Raw genomic sequence first — 21545 nt, forward strand, 5'->3', positions numbered from 1 at the left:
GGCGGGCACACATATATGTGCAGCCTTACGCTACGTAGCGCCGGCTTTTTCTTCCTTCCACTGTACTCAAGCCCAGCTTTGTTTCTGTGCGGCTTACAATGACTCAGAGATGGTATCATCAGAGACAGACCAGCTTGACTAAATGGGAGCGGCAAATTGACTGTAGTATTAGCAGAGAGGGGCCTCCATCAGATCCTCTGATAGGATCCCATTAAAGAAATCTTGCAGATGAATATGATTAGCTTTTCATTCCCCCTAATGGAAACATCTTCTGAAAAGGGGAGAAGATAAAATGTGTAGTGATAGGACCTTTTTACCAGCGATGGGATTGGTATATCCTAATTTGGGTGGAAAGGCCATTAAAGACATTGGAAGGGGGAATAAATGTTCTCTGTAAATATGCTCTCAGTCATGGTTGTGGACCGAAGTGTCTCTCTCTCTCTCTCTCTGTGTGGGCAGGGCTTTTGCTTTGTTGTTGCAAAAAAACAAAACACCCTCCACTCAAACAGCCATATATTGGGCTTGTTTTTATGCTGGAAACTGTGACTAATGAGCATGAGGTTTCATCTCCCCTACCAAAATAAACCAAATGGGCTTTTGTGTGAGTGTATGTGTTTTTTTTTGTTTTTTTTAATTCATGCATGTATGTGTGGCTGTCCTGGGTTTTTACTTTCTCTAACAAACAGCAAGAGAAGTGCCTCATTAAATTATAAATCAGCACAACTTCTAAAGCAGATTATTGTTATGTTTCGGAGAGCATCTTTAGTGCTTTTTGCCAAGTCCTCGAACAATCAGCTTTTACACTGGGTGCTTTGTTTACCAGCTTAATCTTTTGTCATTTAGTTGCAAGTTTGAGAACTAAAAGAACTGACAGTACTTTTAAAGTATTGACATCTATATATATATATTAAACCTGGTTATTTTTAGGTTTTGTTGCAGAAGGTGTGATGCCTTTAAATGACTCACAGCTCCTTGTGCACAAGTTGGTGTATTAGCATGCAGCAGTAACCAGCTGATTTAGTAGATCTGGACTCTGCCAAGTCTTTAGACACCTATAATGGACCTAATGCATCCGGAGGCTGCAGCCAAATACCTCTCTGTACTTTGCTGGTCGTGTTTCTGTGAATATGTCTGTAAATGGTAATCATGTTGATAAGATTTATAAGAAAATGCTTGTGCACGAAAGAATTACATAAATTCACAAGAAGGCGGTAAGGCAAGTTCATTTTAATCTATTTTACATGCAACATAAAAGTGTTTTTTTTTTGTAAGTTACAGGGTGAAAACAATATTTAAAAAATATATGTTAGATCAATTACTACTGCTTGATCAAGTTTGGCTTTTACATTCAGCTAATTATATCAAACGAAAGGTGTTTTGCTAAAAAAAAAAATTGAACATTTGCATAGAGCTGCATCGTGATAAATCCACATTTTTCTCACTCTTTCTTTCATTCTGTCTCTGACCTTTAGCATATTAGGTTTTATGATCTGTGTGGGTATGTACTGTAGGGACAATCCATCCAACAGGCGTAATTAGACATGGGCCACATCAGATCCAATGCTGGTACTGAATTCTGATATTTATTGCAGTAATGATGTCAGTGATGACAAAAAGTCCAATTTCAGCAGGCCAGCAAATTTACTAGATCTCCTCAAAACCTCTCTCTGAACTGCTTGTGATCAGGAAGGAAACCCTGATGATCGCAGAGGATCCATCTGACCTCATGTATCGTTCATTCTAGCTGCTCCCATCGGACACAACATGTACGGTTCTTCTATCCAGGAAAAACAACTACAAGAAATTGTGCAATATCTGCTTTAAACTCCTTAATATGAGAGCTGCTTCCCTTTGAAAAGTTTACCAAAGTAGTGTTAATATTCTCTCTTTTATATGGGTTTTGTCATGCTGTTTTATGTACGTGTATTAAAGGATCTGTGTAATTATGTGAGAATGCTTGCTGATGAAGGTCACCTGTTGGGAGAGAAAATAAATGCTTTTCCATTCTGTCCTATTAAAACTAAAGGTGGTCCAACAAAATATGAGATTGTTACCTTTTTGTCCCCAAGCATTGCATATATGTGTGTCCATACTTAGATAATATAATGCAAACAATTTGATCTATATGAATTATTGATAAACATTCCTTTAATAAAATACATAAGTACTGTTTTCCTTCTTATACACGTGTGCAAAACTCTGTACTGTGTATAATTTCCTTGACAAACCCATAATCTCTGTGTGGCACACTGAGTTCGGTTTTGACAACGTGACGTCTACATCAGCTTACTGTAACCTCTGTGTTACAGGACTTGTCTGTCATGGACTCTGTGGCTCAGTGGAAAACGGTATCACTCGCTTTTCCCTGTTTCTGACACTCTGCGTTCACTTCTACCACAGATAATGTGAAAAGACACCATGGAGCCAGATTCATGTGCAACAAGCTGCTTCTGTCTTCCTCGCTTTGCCTCCGCAACTTTTACTTTCTGCTCGTCTCTAAAGCCAAAGTGTTTCAGTGACTCATTGTCTCGGTGGTTCAAGTGAAGAAAAACTAGCTTCTGAATGTGTCAACATGTGTTTAACATGTGTTTGCCGGAGGCTTTTTAATAGTGAAATCATCCCCAAAGCGATATAAAATGAAGTCATTTGTAGCGCTGCTTTTTTTTTCAACTGAATAACTACGTTACAGTTCACTGTAAAAGGAAACATTTGTCTTTTTGACATCAAGTCTTTACATATTTACTGCTCAGTTTGCAACTGAATGAATTTGTTTGTTTATTTGTAACTAACTTAAGTTTAGTCCAGTTCATTCAGTTGACCTTCTGCCTCTGAGAAAAACAAACAAAAAAAAGGTTTTAGTCATGAATAAAAAAATGAGCACAGTTAGAAATAAGTTTTGTTTTATTTTTCAACTTAACTGGTGCTAACTTAGTTTTTGGATGATTTCTCCTCTTTTGTCTTTTCCACTGTCGTGCCAGCACCCTGAGCATATCCCTTGGGGAAAAATTGTTAAGATATGTAATGTAATTGAGTTGTCTCTTTTTGAGCACGTGCAAAAAAAATTGCTTCTGACTTGCAAATATTTTAGAAATAATTGGAATAAATGTCTTTTGGGAAATGTGCCTGGCATTCACAGTGTCCTTGTCCTTCTCCTCTGTAAAGGTTAATAGTATCAGATCTCAGTGAGTGAGTCAGTTGACATAACTGTGTCATTCGGTGATGGAAAAGGTTTGGTTGCAGATGCCTTTTTTTTTTCCCCTGGAAATAGGGGAGATGCAGTCAACAGGTCGGCTTTTATTCTTGTGAGGATTGATGCATGCGGCACAAGCCGGTTGCAAAGATGAAAGTCAGATCTAAGGAGAGTGACTTTGCAGAAATATTTCAACGATTTATTTAGCGGGGTTAGCTACGCATGTCTCCATTGCAAGATTTTTGCTAAATTTATTTTTTGTCCTCTCCCCTGTGTCTCACAGATATGGCGACATGGTCCCAAAGACGATTGCAGGAAAGATCTTTGGCTCAATCTGCTCTCTGAGTGGGGTGTTGGTAATTGCCCTTCCTGTTCCTGTCATCGTGTCCAACTTTAGCCGCATCTATCACCAGAATCAGAGAGCAGACAAGCGGCGGGCGCAGAAGGTTCAGGTGAACACAGTTTTATTTCTCTTCAGATGGGCCTCAGAGGTTTGGACCTACAGTCTTCCAAACCAGTAGGGGGCACTGACAGCTTTATACATCAAACATACCTTACCTTAACCAACCCCTTATTGCACCTTGACATCAGTAACTGCCCTCTTTTTTCCTGGGACAGTTATAACAAGGATCTGTAAAAATCTTAAGTGTATTTTTCACTCTTTTTTTTCTGCCTCATCAGGAATGTTATATTGTTAGGTAACGTTTTTTCTTGAATTTTTTGCTGCCCACTAAAAAACACAAAAAATCAATAAAGCTTTTTCTCCAGCTGAACCCCAGTTGGGGGCACTAGTATGTCATTCTTCTGTTCTGCTTGAGGCATCACTTAGCCAGGTGTCTTGAACAACCAGAGGCAAACAAAAATTTGCTATTTATTATTAAAGCTGCAAAGAGCCTGAGCTAAAAACTTTTTTTTTTTCCTTCATGCAAATCAAGAGACGCAAAAGCGGTAAATAAAAGTGATGCAACATTTTATATGATATTCACAGTGAGTCACCATTTGGTTTTATGTCAAATAATGACTATCAAGTTGCTCTAGACAAAATTCTTTCAATATAAAAAGATGAAAAGAAAGTTTTCTTTTACATCTCCAGACACATGAATGTTTTTCTGCTTCTTCAGGACAGTTTATTCGTTTCCAGGCCAACTAAGAGACGTAATCCCTCAAGTTATCTCTTGGTCTGCCCCAAGGCGCTCATTAGATCCTCAAAATACCTCCGCTGCTATGTTTCAGCATGAAGAAGCTGCAGCTTTGCTTCCCGTCTTTCACTTTCTTTCATCGCTCCATACAAGGGAACCTCGGTTCAGCGTCTTGTACTTTCTCTCACTGCTTCTGTCCACACACTTCTCATGGCTGTGTCTTGAACATTAGATTGTCATGAAATTCGAAAGCCTCACGTTGGACCACACGGCTTCTCACTAAATCTGTGGGAGAAGGAAAATGGTGTCGCACTTATTTATTAAAGGATTATCTACATTTAAAATTCCATTTTCATCAAGTGGGAAAGATAAACATGTGCCAAAGGGATTTTCCACTGAGCGGTAATCCATAACCCATTTGTTACAAAGGGATTTATTAACATTATTGAAGTCTTTTGCTACACGTTCCAAAGCCAGACAAATGATCTCCAAATCACATCATGTAGGAATAAGAATCTGAAAATCATCGGGTTGCACAAACACTCAGTTCATTCTGCCTATGAATCAAGGCAGAATTTAATTTTGTGTGTATTTGGGCCATCAACATAAATAACACAGATATAAACAATGCGACTTATTAACTTTCAGCTGATTTAATTCTATAAAATTAAGCTACTTTTGCCCTACATACAGAAACGTCCAGTGTTTTGCTAATTTTGCTGCCTGTCAATTTAAACTTTTATTATTGTAAACATTCCTACCCCTTAATTAAACTCTAAACTCTTTACCAAAACTTAATTCGTTCAATTCAGTAATTCCCCCTCTTTGCATTATTTCCACATTTTGTTCAGCAATGTAATACAGTTGATTTTATACGTTGTACAAAAATAAAATTTTCTGTCTCTGTTTGACATTAAATCTAACCAGACCTTTCTGATTTTAGCTGTTATGATTACTAAATATTTTACTGCTAAAAAAATAAATAAAATAGAGTAATGAGATTAATGAGCCATCCACATGGAATTTTTGCATTTAAAGGAAAAAATTAGAAGCTTTCAAGCTTGAAAACATTGTAAATGGAGAATGACTCTAATATTATCACCAAATTAACTCAAAAAGTGGCTTGAGGACAATAAAGTTGATCAGAAAGCCCTGATTAGTCCCGTAGAAAATCTGTGGACACCTCTAAAAAAGCAAAGCTGACTCAGTTATACCGATTTTGTCAAGAAGAATTAGCCAAAGCTGCACCAAGGCTGTGGAAGATAACATCAGTTTAAATGCAGATCTACCCAATGCTACGCAACTTATCTAAACACTTGAATTCAACTGTAATTACAGACACATTTTTCACAAGATTGATCAACTTTCTTTTGAAAGAGTTTGGGATTTAATGATTCAGTCCCCCGCCTGGTATATGTCACTGCCTTTAAATCTTTTTTAAAAAAGTCACTTTTATTTGCTGCATCCAAACGCCAGACCGAGTGTAGTAGCATCAGCTGGCTCTCATACAAAACTGAGCTGGTAATCATAGTTTGAGAGCAAGCCTGACAGTTTTTGTTCGCCGTAGATGGATCGTGTGTTTGCTCAGAGCTGGCAGACGTGCACACGCAGACACATATTTTCAGAGTCCATCCCTCTCTCTCATCACTGCCATTCACGGCTCTTCAAAGCAAGGCCTTTTTTTTTTTTTTTTTCCTCGCTCATCTCCTTCCTTCATCCATGCTCGTCCATCCGCCGCTGCAATTCTCCCAGATACGCACTTGCATTTCAGTCTCACCTTTCCTGTGATTAATGCCATCCATCTCTGGACATGTTCTCTGGTTGCCGTTTAAATCTGCAACTGTGACCTGACCGCTGCCCGAGTCTTAACTAAGTGTAACCTTGTCTGCCGAACAAGGCTCTTTTGTTACACAGCCAACTGCTCAAGAAGGAGGAAAAGGAGGATTGGGAAGTTGAGGGAATTATCTAGATGGAAAATGGGTCGAAATGAGATATGAAGAACTAGATGGAGGTAAAGGAGGGGAAAAGGAGTGGGACAAGAAAGGCCAGAGGGAAGGAGTGAGCAGAGGAGGCAGAGGGAGCAGAGACATGGGATAGAGCTGGAGGCGATGCGTGTCCTGATGTTGTGTTCTTTCCTGAAATAACTATCACCCAGATGAGGTGCTGGCTGGAAGGAAAGTTTATGTCTGTAGGCCTGTTTATGTGTGCATATGCATCTGTTGAGTGAAAATCCCCCATCTGCATTTGATGGAGGGCTGCATCTGTGCAGCAGTGGCAGCTCCGTGTTTGGACCCACCTCACTTTCCGTCAGGTTCAGTCTTGACCTTCTCCGTATCACCTTCCCGTGCGTGTTCGCTGAGCCGCAGTGTTGCGCAGTGTCCTAAAACACTGCCATGCCACCAAACACCCACACCTTCACCCGCCGCCAATGAGGCACTGTAGCAGGGTGCTGCGGATCTTATTAACCAGCACTAAATGACTCTCTTCAGGCACTCTGATGTCTCGTTGGTTTGCCCCGCGGTGAGGTCAGTGATTTGCTTCGAGCACCAGGACATCCAGTGGATTGCTTCCCTCCCTTTCATAACACCGTGACTGAAACACCTTCTCTCTGCTTTCATGATAATGTTGCACCTGGATGCTTTGATCTTCAAAACGGCGTACTGCGATGGCAATTGAAGGTCTAAGTGCCATGGATGATGGGAGATTTGCAAATGTGATATTTTAGATCGCTTAGATTTAATCTGTGCCATTTCCGACTTTAATTATCCAGCGTGATTAGGTGTTGCCACCATCCTCACAGTCCTGAGACCTGTTTGGTGGGCTCCAAACATATTGTTGCCCTCTAGTAAAAACAGGCTTTGAGAATTGATATTTCCAGCTGCTAAATATCTAAAGCTTTACTGTTTAAATCAGTGGTTTTCCACTTATCATTACTTAAAAAGTAATGATAAGTAACTTAACTTTTATTACATCTCTACTAAAATGTCCTACTTCTCTTAGCTTTGTTCCACATCTTGTTGGGGATATTTGAAAGATGTTATTGGCTTACCGTCTTACACCATAATCAGGCTCAAAACTGCTATAGATATTTTAATGATTTACAGAGAAGAAACAGATCTAACTACTCCAGGGCCCACAGAGAAATCGGTTCATCCTCTAGGAAATCTCAACAGGACAATTAATATCTCATCCTGTTCATAATAAATGAGAAGCGGCAAACCCTTTTTTTACACGAGTCCTGCTTCTTAGATGCTACATAACTTAAATATATATATATATATATTTTTTTTTTTTTACCTAATGTAGTGTTTTAGCTGCTAACCTCTGAATAAGACAGAGGCCTCATTGATGCATCGTCTACTTTTTCACTGCTAATGACAGCTGTGATTCTTAATGCCCCTCCAGACTCATGAATCACTCAGGCATGCCACAGTCTTCAACACCCCATTACTGCCTTCAGCAGAACACGTAGTGTTTTTAATGCTCAATAACCTAAATGACATACGACCTTCCCTGTCATTAAACTAACCATTTGCAAGTGCCACTAGTCATTTGCCATGGCAAAAACATCATTTTCTCCACAATTCTTGCCAACAAGTGGTTATGTTTCGCAGAAAATTCATTCCTCCCGAGGTCATTTCTTAGAATAAGGGTAGGTTCAACTGAGAGCTAAATCAGAAAGCAATTTTAGATTGCCTTTCACTTTATTGAAATGACGAAAGGAGAACAGATGGGACGGAAGGGAGGAGGAGTTATTGAGGGGAGGATGTGCAGCATTAGTCCCCAAGCATTTTCCAGCCTCCTCTTCATCTCTCTCCCATCCCTCTTTTTTTTTTTTTTGGCCTCCTCATCACACGAGTCCTACTACCTTCCTACCCGCCCCCCGCTCACATCAATCTTCATTCAGGTCTAATTGTTAGCTGTGAGCCGAGCTCCCCTTACAATTAACCATCCATCTGGGTGGCGGTGAAGAGACAGCCCCTGATCTATCTCACTGCACAGAGAGCAGCTTACATGAGGATGCCACCAGTTGCTGAATGTAGCAAGAGGGAAAACCCACCAGAGGCTCAACGCTGGATCCTGTAGTCTGTAGCACAACAAAATGTTTCCCCCTCCATGTTAATTGAAATATATTTACCGTATTTTCCACTCCGGATTATAAGTCGCTTTTACTTAGCCCATTTTATTGAAATATACTTTCAGTGTTTGGATCATTATTTCACTAAATCTAAAGAAAGAGAACGAGACAAAGAAAGAAAGAGAAAGTGCCTTTCTCTGTTTCTTGTTCTTTTCTCTAAATCACCTGTTTTTATTTTCGCCTTCGCTCAGAAGGCTGAAGTCAAAAGTTGAAATGACCTTTGTCTGAGAGTGTTTTGGCCTTCTAGACAATCAATACAGTTGTCTGCGTGTTGCAATAAGATAGACCAAAAAAAGGAGGCAGAGAAGCGTTGATGGGCTACTTTGTTGAGCGTGGGGTCAAGAGAAATGACAAAAAGAGAAAATAGGACCATTTTGCAGACGGAGGCGCACTTTCATCTACAAAGACGAGCCAAACCCTCGACCAGTGTTAGTCTAAAGCCGACCTGTCAACAGGCCAATAGTGTCGCCGGATACAATTTCCTTAAAATCAATTTTACCATTCTTCAGGGCTTCCCATCTGCCTCACCGATAGATTTTCGAAAGTCCCAACTTTTCTTTCTTGCTCCCCGAAGGTCTGATACTGTATTCCTCTTTTTCTTCCTTATATTTGTATTTTCACACTGAAGCTCACCTAAAGCGGTTCAGACTTATTTCCTTGTGGCAGAACTGTCATTCTGTATGAAAGCAACTCTTAAGATGAGTGGCAGCTGCCAAACAAAATAAGTCTTCTCACAGTTATTTATGTGTGGGTGTGGAGGTGCTCTTCCTCATCAGATGGTCTCTTCTGTCATTCGCAGGGTTCCGAGGAAGGCCTGAGGCAGAACCTAAACCCGTCTCAAAGCTTGATTGCTCTGCTTTTTATGCAGCCAGATCTTACACACAAACCAAATCACTGTCCTCCACTATATGCTATGATTTTCTTATATCTTTTCCTTTGGACCCAAAAAAAAATAAATAAATTGCATCTCATGAAACTTAAAACTGCTCTCAAAGATGTATGATATCGGTGTATACAGCTTTTTATTTATTTGTTTTAGAATATTTTAGATTAGTGTCCTTGGCTGGCAGCAAATAAAATAAAGTATTTGCTCTGGCGTGACTCTTTTAGATGTGAGCTTCAAAGAGTTATTGATCATTTAAAACAGAAAAATAAAAACAAACTTGGCGCTCACCGATTTGTTTATTTGCAGTTTTCGCATGGAAATGTTTGGGCAGATTCACTTGCTCATACTGGCATCACCACTATCATGATTTGTTGATATGTTGTAAAAGTTTATTTTCTTTAAAATCTTGCTTTTCCAATGCTGATCAATTTAAAGTTCAACAAGAGCCAAAATATGTTTACATTGAACCACACATCTGCTTGTGTTTGCTACGTTTTATTTTTCACTGCAGAGATCAAGTTTATTTTTAGTTCCTTATTTTCTATTGTAATCAGGTTTTTGAATGTGCATAAATAGAGTTGTTTTACCAAGCAAGCCTCTGCGTTGGATAAATTTAAATGAGATGTTAATGGTATTCATTCAGAATCCACTCTGAATGACTATGTTTATTTATTAGCATTTAAATTATAGCCAAGGTCAATATAATACCACTCTCAAAGAACAGTGTTTTGGGGACTTTAAAATCACAACATAAATATGATCATAAATATGAAAGTTGGAGCATTTGTTTTTTTTATCAGGGGAAAAAAATGTTTTCTGCACTGCTGATCTTAGAAAAAAAACAGACCATATAAATCTCCCTGTCTTCCAATAAATTATGCCAGCAGAGGATTTCATGAAATAAATTGTCTAAATTGTGTTTTAAATCTGATTTTTGCTTTTCCCTTATTCAGCATGTATAAACCTTGTAACATGGAACATTCTGGTTTCTCATGAAAAAACTAATAAACAAATCTGAAATCTGTGAATAAAGTGCAATGAAGGTAACACACACTTAAAATGTTTCCCCTTGTGTTAAATTGTTAAATGAAACTAACAGGATATTTTCCTGTTTTTACTTTATTTAGCAAACATATTAGTACAGTGCACATTCTTATTATCCAGATATTACAACTTTACCGAGATTATTTTCTAACTTCATTCAGTGTTTTTTTTTTTATTTTCAAAAACACTAAAAATAAAAGGTGAATCACTTAAAGTCCCAGAAACAGAAACATTTCTTGCATCTGCTCACCTCATTTGCATCTGTTTATATTTTAGTGGAATCTGATTCATGAATGGGAAACACAAAAGATAGAGAGATTAAGAAAAGGAACAATATTCAAAATGGACAGCTTTGTGAATTTACTCATTTTATTCATCAGCGTTATGTGCTGTAAAAGTACTTTGTAGTTTTAGGTTACTACGTTTCTTTCCAACTGCAGATGACTATTTTTTTTTCTGCAATAAGCCTCATATTGACCACGGGTCGTCATTCACTAACAATTAAGAGGTTACTAAAGAAAGTTTTCAGACGAATTAGTTTCAGGCCATAAAGCAATATTTAAACGTACCTGGCTCTTTTTGAAGGCTGGTGCTGTCCGTACTCTTCAACACTTCAGTTAACAACGTACCCTCCATCCGTGCTTATAGATCGTAGCACAAGGTTGTTTGCTTGGTCCCCAGCTGGTGGGCTGTTCGCCAGCTGGGGACCAATCAAATACAGAAACTTGATGTTGGCCTCCAGGCGAAAAAGAAGATCAGAATACCATTTCTAATTTTTTTTCTCCTAAATTAGTTATGTCCTTTATACTACAAAGAAAAAGATATTAACTATATTTCTACATTTTGATAGCAGTAATGACATTTTTTCCTTCTTCATACAGCACATCATCAAAAAATGTATAGTTAAAACCGTTTAATTTATTCAACTATTAGTTTGAGATTTACTGTTTCTCAATGTTCCTGCAGTCATGGATCCATTCATCTATTCATCCATCCATCAGCTGCCTTGAAACCTGAAACAGAGTAAAAATAAAAAAAACATTGTCATGGAGTTTTGCATACATACTTGAAAATGTTGCTGAAATAGAATCAGAACTTTTTTCTGTCCTGAAATTTTTCTGAAACTTTTCATTTTCAGAATTTTTGTGCAGTAACTCAATTTGTCAGAAAAATATATATCTAATATATTAACTACAATACAACTCAAAACACAACCTTAAATTAGACTGAAAAAAGGAAGAAAGCCAACAATAAAATGACATATAGCAACAAAAATAGGTGAGAATTTTCAGCTAATATGTCATATTAAAACATTAACAGGTTTTATTAGTATTAATATTAATTAATATTAATATTACTAGTACTAATACTAATCACTCATAACAGGATGACCTCTGAGTGAACACCTAGTAGTAGGTGGGGGTGTAATACCCTTAATAAATTGTCTGTTCCTCTACATGGCAGAGACTAGACATACAGTAAAGTCTAAAATTAATCGGTCATGCTGTTGGAACTGATATGGTTTGTTTTTTTTATTTGTTTTTTTATGATATATTGCTATTCAGAAGGGATACTTCTGAAAAATAGATGCCTACCAAAACCCTATTTTGTTTCAAAAAAGGTTTTCAGATGTTTTAGTTTGGGGGTATTTCATTGCCCGTATCAGAATTACCATGTTTCACTCTTCATAAATTAGCTTCTTGAATGTAGTGCTTCAGAGGGGAAGTCTGGAATTTCCTTGTGAAATGTATCAATCGTAACAGCGGTTTTAAGATGGACAAACTTTTGCATTAAAAAATATGAGGATGTGTTTGAAAACAATTCATAAACGTTAAAGACCAGCTCTTGTACTTTTCACAGTTTGCAAATGGTTTTACATTTCAAGCCTCAGTATGTTTCCATGTCTAAGCAGGGGCAAAGACGCCATCTGTGTGTTTATTTCTTCTCTCATGCAATTCGCACAAGACAAAGTTATTTTTGCCTATTAACCCTCCTTCTGATAATATCTGTATGAAGGTGTTCAATATAACCCTCCTTGCTCTTAACAATGCTTCAGCAAGAGTACATCCTCAGTTTTGCATGTTGTGGTCTGAGACGGGAGTGCCCTGGTCCCTGAGGTCCCGGGAATCAATCAGAACTGTGAAAGTGGATCTGCTCTGGCAGGACATGTTTTAAACGTCCCCTCTATTACCTCTGTGCTGCCTAGCAACTATTGCCACAGTCATAGGCTGCTGTTTGCATGGTGACCCCGGCTGAGACAATCCTATTGGCTGAGCAGGCAGGAAGGTTATTCCAAAGTCCTTTGGGAATGCTGTGCCAAAGTGGATGTTCATAGCGTGTGAGGGCACAGAGAGGAAAGAAACCTGTCAAGGACTGCAGGGCAGGATGAGATAATGATTCAGGAGAAGAAGAGATAAATAATTTCAAGAAAGGTGCTATAGGTGCTTGTGTTTATATATTGTTTGACTTCCATTATCTTGTTTTTAATAGAAGTTGTGTGAGGATATAATCTTTGATTGCCATTTACTGCCATGACATCTTGCATCTTTTGCGCATTTATAAATGTTACAGTCCACAATCTGCATGAGTACTCCAATGATTTTCAAAGGTTTTCTATTGCTGAAATAATCCTATTTGAAGAAATCTTGTGTGCAACTTGCTACAATCCACATAATGAAATAAAAAAATATGGAGAATGTTGCTTTGGTCAAATGAGACATAATTTGAACTTGTAAAAAAATCCTACTCTTAACATAATAGTCAGAACTTCACAGGAAAAGTGTGGATGAAAGAAAATCATTATGCTAGAATGGATTTGTTAAAATCCATCCATCCATCCATCCATCCATCCATCCATCCATCCATCCATACATCCATACATCCATACATCCATCCATCCATTTGCTTTACACCCTTGTTCCCTTAGTGGGGTCAGGAGGGCTGCTGGTGCCTATCTCCAGCTAACATTCCGGGCGAGAGGCGGGGTCACCCTGGACAGGTCGCCAGTCTGTTGCAGGGCAAAAACTCCAGACCCAAATGACTAAAACTTTGAAAAGTTCAAAAGGGTGGGAATGCTTTTATAAACCTCTGTGGAACGCATCCAAACCACCAGTTAATCCTCAGAAGTGCTTTAGTTGGAAAGGGGCCTAATGCATCCATCCGGTCCCACAACATCCTATCATTTAAACATCTTGAATATTATTCAGCAGTTTTTTCTTCATCACAGCCATCTTTATAAATCCATGCAATAAAAAAGATAACAGACGACTTTTCAAATATTTTTTTGTGGGCACAGACTGGCAAAGTTCATTCATGCAAGGGCAATTCAAAGGTCAGTTGTTTTTATTTCACATTTCTTAATTGGGAGATCCACACACTAAAATGGTCCTCATTAGTATCAATGAACAGGGAGCAAACAGCATGGAGACTAAACTTTTATGACTGCATGGATGGAAGATTTTGACTACTTTGCGCTATAAATAACCCCCTACTTGACATGGTAAAGTAACAAGATTCATAGAAGTTAGCTTCAAATGAGGCCAGATGTCTTGGCACAGTCATAAAGCGCACATGGACACGGGAATCACTAAGTCAGCAGTTTGGGTGCTTAGCACCTGCACAACAATGCTACCTGGAAGCAGTGCCCTGCAAAAGTCTTTTTCTGCAAGACTGCAAATCTTACAACAATAAATCATTTTTATTTACTTGCCTAATACTTTTAATAAATTACTTGCAAGTATTGTGCACATAACTAGAGTACTGGATGAGCAGCAAGGGATAAAGGAAGCACTCACTGATTTGTTTGGTCGATCCAAACTTCAAAATCCTGATGCATTTATTTATTTATTTATTTATTTATTTAAGTTTATGCTTAAGTTTTATTTTTCAGAAGATTGTGAATATTTGGCGTTCAAATGCAAGTAAAGCTCTTTGTCAAAAAAATAAATAAAAAGTTTATTCAAGTCATAAAACACAAGCAATTACATTAACTCTCTGGGTTGCTGTTAGAAGTATCGTATTGTGATCCAATGTCATATGAATTTAAAAATAAAAAAATAAATAAGGCGTTGCAATACATTTGCAGAAGTCTGCATGCCCTTAAAGAACTCTTGGTTAAAACAGTCTATAGCCCATTTTCAGCATTCAGTCTTGTTCGGTAGAACTCTGTCAGAGTGATAAATCTAGACTCGGCCACTTTGTTTTCCTACGTCACCGTGCAAAGATCCATCAAATTTGTCCGCCTGGGAGGATGTATCATGTCCACAGCCTTTTTCTTGTTGTTCAACAGATTTTCTGTCAGTTTTAGTTCTTTAGTTCTGGACTCTTCAATTTTCCTCTGACAAAGTAGTTATTTTTTTTATTTTGATGCACTGTTGGACTCACTGTGATTGATAAGAAATTAAATCCCTCTTAATCATCAGCTTTCTCACAGACACCTGCTGGTTTTGGGAGAAAAACTGTCTGGTAATATGAATTAACAGATTAAAAATCCTCAACTACATCTAAAGAAATGTATTCCCAGAGCATGATGCTGTCGTCACTATCTTTCACTTTAGGCATTGCAATTTTGGAAATTTCTTTTTTTTTTATATGTAGAGCTGCTTTTGTTCCAAATAATTGTTGGAATCACACCACATGATCAAGTTTAACTACGTAAAATCATAACATTTTCTCCTTCAAGTTTTTATTAAATTGGAAGGCCTGGAAGTATTGCTTCTCAAGAAAGTACTATCTGTGCTGTGGTACATCCATCATGCATTTTTAACCTATTAGCAAAATGAGCAAATGTCAGAAAAATCATAAAAGGACAGCTAACCTTAAGAATCAACATGTGCTTCAACATAGTATTTGGTCTGTGGTGTGCATTTTTAATCTTTTTTTTGTTTCACATTTTTTGCAAAAAAGTATGATTTTGAAATGGCACATATTTACTGTAGCCCTTCTTCAAACGGCTTTGGATTATCCAGTGCTGAGCAGCACACCTTTTGTCAACTGTTTTCTCTTTTCGCTTTGTGTCATTCTGAGACTTTGGCAGCAATAAGAAGATGAGCCCTGTGGAAGCTGTCAGAAACTTCACACCTGATATCTCATCCTAGAACCAGCTTGGTGTGGCTTTTGTTGTTTTATGGAAAGCAAAATGCTCTTTAACAACTTTCCAATAAATATTACAGAGTGTTCCAGCTTGGCTATATTTTAAACGCAGAACAGTGAAAAACAAGTATGTGGGATTTCTAATTTGAGAAAGTCATGACAATATTTTTGTTTGTGATGTTGGTCTTTTCATTCTCAAATTTCGTCTGTCTCATCTTTTCTCTCAATTAATATAAAGGAAAAAAAACCAAACACATACAACACTGTCTAATTTGTTTAATGGATAATACACTGCTCAAAAAAATAAAGGGAACACATAAGCACTTAAGTGAACACTTAAATGTTCCCTTTATTTTTTTGAGCAGTATATTTCCAATGTACTCACTTCATTATGTGATACTGAATCAAACACTGTATTATTAAAGACATATAATATAGTGTTTATATTTAAAGAACTATAAAGATTTTAAAATAGCTCCTCCTGAAGGATCATTTTACTGTCTGCTGCTCTTGCATAAAAACCTTCCTGTCCACGTTCCTCCCTGTCCCTTCTCTGTCTGGTTCATATCTGTTGCACTTAAGACAGTTTTCACTTTGAGCTGAAAAGTAGAGCAGCGTGGCATTGAACTCTTACAATCTTTCATTTAGCCGGAGAAAAGCCGCTAACATGGTTCAAGCAAATTGAATTTGTTGTTTTAAACGGTGCAAATTACTGTACGACACTTAGGTGCCTGATTTATGCCGGATTTATCTGCTCCAACATCTGCCGCTCTTAACTGCTTTCTCAACCAAAGGACTGTGCTAGTGTACGATTCCCATAAATGATTCATAAGTATATTTGAGGATCAGAGTGAATTTATCACCGGAGATCAGAGAGAATGCAGTAATACCCACGTGGTGCGATCAATGAGTTCACAACCAAAATATCAAGCACGTTAAAGCTTAAATCAGAGCAGAGTCAGAGATCCCCAATCATCTTGTTATATGATGTGGTAAATGCCCTCACTAACAGGTGATTTTCATGCTCTTTGCAGAAAGCTCGCCTTGCCAGGATACGACTATCAAAAACAGGAAGCTCGAGTGCCTTCCTCCACAGCAAGCGCAACGGCCTGTTCAATGAAGCACTCGAGCTCACGGTAAGACTCGCCTCAGCACCACATCATTTACTATTCCGAGAAACAACCAGCCGCACAGGACGCAGTCAAAAGTGTGCATATTTTAAGCGGTGACACATAAAACCTGACCTGTGCTCTATCCGAGATTCTAAATTCAAGCCTTGCTCCCTAATATCCATTAATTATCCCAGCATCCCTTCGGAGGAACTAACTGTGTTCTCATTTGGCGAGCGGCACATTTAACGTGAGCATCGCTGAGCCCAGCTGCCCAGCTGAGGAACAGGCTTGAGGCGATGTAGCAAGAAATGTAAACACAACACAAGGATGTTCCCTGCCTCTCCGAAATCTAGCGGTTTACAAGCAAGCACTATAGTGGCCCCGGGGGCAGACACAGCACAAAAACAAGTGTTTGTTCCACTTTTCTAACTCAGTGTTCCAGTGTCTTCTTTGCTGTATCTCTCTCCAGCAGAACTGGTGAGGACACAATCAGATTGGCACCAGTGAGACTTGCTGGCCGAGAAACACGCAACACATTTGCAGCAAGGCACTGGAAACTATAAACCTGTAACTGTATTTTTTGAAAAATGTAGTTTTAAATTAATCTTAAAACAAAATGTTTGCTGAGGGTGTGTGTTCTAACTTTTTAAAACACCTCGTTTATATATTTTTCAAGTGCCGCCAGACTCAGATGTTCTTATCCAATGTCATAAAGATTAACACAGAAATATGTTAAGTCAGAGGTTTCCCACAAGCCCAGGCCTCACAATCCAATATAGTCAACCAATATATAAAAGTTTGTGATCACTGCTGTGTGTGTCTGGGAGTATGTAGCTCATTACAGTTTTCCCTCAGACGTTACAACGAAAACTCCTTGGTTTCTCACTGCTTTTTAAAATTCTGAATGAAAAAAGTTTGTTTGATGTCATTACCAGATTGAAGATTTAACATTAGAGTTAAATCTAATGGAATAAGTAGCAAACAGGACTTGGTCCTGGTTACTTGTTAACTTTTCCTTTATGAAGCTTCTTATCAGGCAAAGCAGAAAAAAGAATGGCTAGTTGGTTCGTATTACCTCTGCACCACATTTTGTGTTTATCTTAATATTATCTGCTCTAAGGTTTCTGTGACAAACCACTTTACTCGGAGCGCTTACCCCAGCAGTTCAGGGTTGTTTGAGCAGCAAGGTCAGACAGATGGTCTTTATTGCCGTTTCTGATGACTGCGTGAAAGTTAAACAAAATGTTAATCGCTGTCAAATGTTTAATCGTTAGGAGGCTTTTTATTCACAGTACGCCCGGCACCACGCGGAGCGACACAATGTGTTTTGTCACCTGGCAGATCAAGCTGTTTCCACTCTACAGTATGGTGGCCACCTGGGTAGTGAGGCATGGCCGCCTCCAGATAGATAGACCGCTGATACGGACCTGTAGTCACATGTATGGATGGGAGTGCGTGGGGGGGAGGGAGGGGGAACAGAAATAGCTCACACCTAAACACCTGTGCTCTACTGCTGCTTTAGCTACAGATAAGCAACCGCGATGCAAGTGAGCCGAGGAACACTGAGTCATCAGCACAGCAATGTACCCTCTCAGCACGGAAAGCCTCTGTTTTCAACACCAGCCACATGCTCAACAGGCAGAAAGATCCTACTACCATTCTTCCTAATGCAGCATTTTGCTTGCTTATCGCTGTTATGAGGGATGACAGCAGTACTTTTCACTGAGCTTCCAGGTACTTCTGGGGAGCATAGAGGCAACTTATTACATGTCTGTAAGTAAATCGTAGCAGGAAAGAGATAACAGGACAAGATCACTGATGAGGCACCTTACCTGGATCAGTGTGACGATATTTCTAGACTTTTTTGGGTCATTTGTTTAGATTATTTCTGTGTTAATTTAATATTGAGTTGAATTATGACCCCCCATCTCACTGGCACCAGCAACCCTCGTAACCCCACAATTACTGGATGGATGGATGGATGGATGGATGGATGGATGGATGGATGGATGGATGGATGGATGGATGGATGGATGGATGGATGGAAAAAATTAAGAACATCATTAAAAAGTTAATGTATTTCATTAACTTATATAAAACACCAATATATCCTTGACGTATTTCACACAACATAATATATTAATCACCTATTTTGATTAGTTGACTAAAAACTATAAGTAATTTTTAAAAATCGAACTTCTGTTTCTCAGAAAGTTAGAATATAACACAATACTGGTAAAAGAGAGTTTTTATATGGTACAACGTATTCACTCTATATTTGGTCAAGGTTCCTTTTGCATAATTGAAAGGCAGCAGGAAGGTGATCACCCTGTGGCCGTGCTGTGCTACCTGAATGCTTTGAAAACAGTCTTCAGCTGATCTACATTGGCGTCTGGTGTATTTCATCTTTTCTTTTATAATACCCTATAGATTCTCATGAGGTTAATGTGTTGTACCTTTTTTGACAACATTTTCCTTCCACTCAGTTTTCCATTAGTATGCTTTTTCACAGAACTCTGCTAACTGAGCTCTTCTTTGTGGCTTGCCCTTCTTTTGTAGGGTATCCATGACTAAATGCCAAGCCACCAGTCCTCCCTGTGACTATATATCATAACATAGCCATGGCAAAATATTTCTGAATGGAAAAAAAAATATTGACTTGAGGAACTGAAATATGGATTTTCAGTAACTTTTAACAGGAATGATAAAAAATAAAACAGAAATAAACATTTGAAATATATAAATCTCTGTAATCTATGTTATATGAGTTTCACCATTTGAATTTAATTTATTACGATAAAGCAACTTTTTGAGGTGATTCGAATTGAGTGGCAAGGATCTGTTTTCCAAGTCTTTCTAAAGAAGTGATTTTATCTTTCTTCACAGTGGAAATATTTTCTAAAACCTTTAATCCTTTCTAGTTTTAGTGACTAATAACACATTCTTGCAAAAACAATTACAAAGTGAACTCATAAAAAGACATATTGCGGTTTTACATTTGCTCACATCTTGTTCATCAGTGTCTCTCGCTCTAAGGTCTCAGCTTAGCTTTAACCAGAACTTCCTTCAAATATCTGCAGAGTTGGAAGTACCACCGACTTTTCATGCAAACTTTTTTTTTTTATGCAAGTAAACACATAAGCGTCAGTTCAGTGGTATAAAGCATAAGGAATATGGTAAACAAGTCATTAGACAGTTCCCTTTAGCGAACACAGACAAGTAGGCAAAATGTCATAATGGAAATTTTATGTGAACTGTATACTGAGTAACTATTATGTGCCAGAAATGCTAGACGTTCCACCCTCCCCACACAGGTTGGTGCCCTAGATGTTAGAAGACTTTCCTCTTGGGGTTTGGAATAGTAAACATTCTCTGTCTGACTGGCATGACTGCAAACGCTGACGGCTGTCTTTTCTCAGCGCCGAACTGTGAACACGAGTAAAACTCTACCTGTCTTGTTCTCCTTTTGTCTCCTTCTTCAACTCAAAGCAACTTCCATACAAGATGAACCTTTCAGATCAGGTACTGAGACGGCATTCGGCGGCACGCCTCCCACATCACTTCCAGAGAGAGAGAGTGAAGCCTAACGTTCGTTTCGTGTTTGTGCGTGAATTCTTCTATTCCAGGGTTCCACTGAGGACGAGAAGCGTTTGAGCAAATCTACCTCTCTAATAGAGAGCCAGCACCACCATCTGCTGCACTGTCTGGAGAAAACCACAGTGAGTGCATGGCTGCTGGAGCTTCTGGAACTGAGTACAGTCTTCTTCTATCTGTCATGAATGTCTTTTTTTTTTTTTCCCCATCATCACACGAAAATCCACCAGTTCTGTCTGTAAAAATACATCTAAAAGCTGAGTGTAAAACCACAGCTGAGTTAATAAGAACTGAACTCTTTGCACAGTACAGTACATTTCATTCTGATTCGCTTCATTTAGCTTTTGATAAGCAGTTGTTCTAGCATGCTCTGATCCATGAGGACCCAGACTCATATTTAACAGCCTTCCTTATCTGTGAAAACAAAAACACCACGCAGTAATCAATAGGAATGATTTCTTTGTGTGTTTATCTTGTAGGGGGCAAACATTAGCATGGAAACAATTATGTTGGCTTCACTGAAAAACAAAATTAATTTGTTTAAAATCTGTTTTGTTTTCATTTCGAGCGCAAGTCAGAAGTTTGCATACACTCATGTCGCATTTCGGGGTCTTTTTGTGATGGATTTTGAACTGTTTGGACTCATTTACGCAACATAAAACTTTAATGACTTTTAAATTGTAGAGGTTTATTTTTTTAGCAAACTTAAGAGAAAACCCATCAGCAACATCCTAGCATCATTCTATCTCAATATTTGTCCAGTTTTCTCATCACAAATGGCAGAGTTCGTTTAAATTGCTTGGTTTACATCATGGACTCATCTTTTAATAAGTTATACTCAGTTTTTACAAAGATATCGAGTTCAACAGTTTAAAAAAAAACAAACTAAAATAATTCTGACAACAAAACAGGCTATCACAGCAATTGTATTCATTGTGAGAGAACTCCTTGACCTTACACATAGATGATGCTTTCTTCCTGCTTTTGCTCCGTAGAACCACGAGTTTGTGGATGAGCAGTATTATCAGCAGAGTTACCTGGAAGCGGGGCTGCAGAACTATCCGTCTCGAAGCCCTTCGTTGTCCAGCCAAGACGGCGTGACAGGGTCGTGCTGCACTCGGAGAAGCAAGAAGCAACACCACACCCCTTTACCGAACGCCACCGCTCCAGCACACATGCAGCCTTTGAAACACACTCACACACACCCACAAGGCTTGCAGGAGCTCAGCACCATCCACATCCAGCCCCTAAGTACCAGGTAAGGTCAGAGTTCCTAAAGGACTTGACTATACCTTGTCTTATACTGATCCACATGTGTGAAGATGCCATGTTTAATCTGTTCAAACAAGGA

The 21545-nt window shown here is 38.5% G+C and overlaps 1 protein-coding gene across 3 annotated transcripts in view; it reads left to right on the top strand.

Moving 5' to 3' along the window:
- The window catches only part of kcnd3 (potassium voltage-gated channel, Shal-related subfamily, member 3), a 117989-nt gene that overhangs the window by 91136 nt on the left and 5308 nt on the right, over nucleotides 1-21545 (top strand). For 2 of the 3 annotated variants that reach the window (XM_008413846.3, XM_008413848.3), the window contains 5 exons: nucleotides 3474-3642; nucleotides 16523-16624; nucleotides 20090-20122; nucleotides 20227-20319; nucleotides 21190-21452. In XM_008413846.3, coding sequence (XP_008412068.1) covers nucleotides 3474-3642; nucleotides 16523-16624; nucleotides 20090-20122; nucleotides 20227-20319; nucleotides 21190-21452 — 660 coding nt within the window. The remainder of the gene's footprint in view (nucleotides 1-3473; nucleotides 3643-16522; nucleotides 16625-20089; nucleotides 20123-20226; nucleotides 20320-21189; nucleotides 21453-21545) is intronic. The other variant, XM_017305825.2, reaches the window with a different exon arrangement.

The sequence above is a fragment of the Poecilia reticulata genome, chromosome 7 (assembly GCF_904066995.2).
Source record: "Poecilia reticulata chromosome 7, P_reticulata-male-v2, whole genome shotgun sequence".
In the NCBI taxonomy this organism is placed as follows: domain Eukaryota; kingdom Metazoa; phylum Chordata; class Actinopteri; order Cyprinodontiformes; family Poeciliidae; genus Poecilia; species Poecilia reticulata.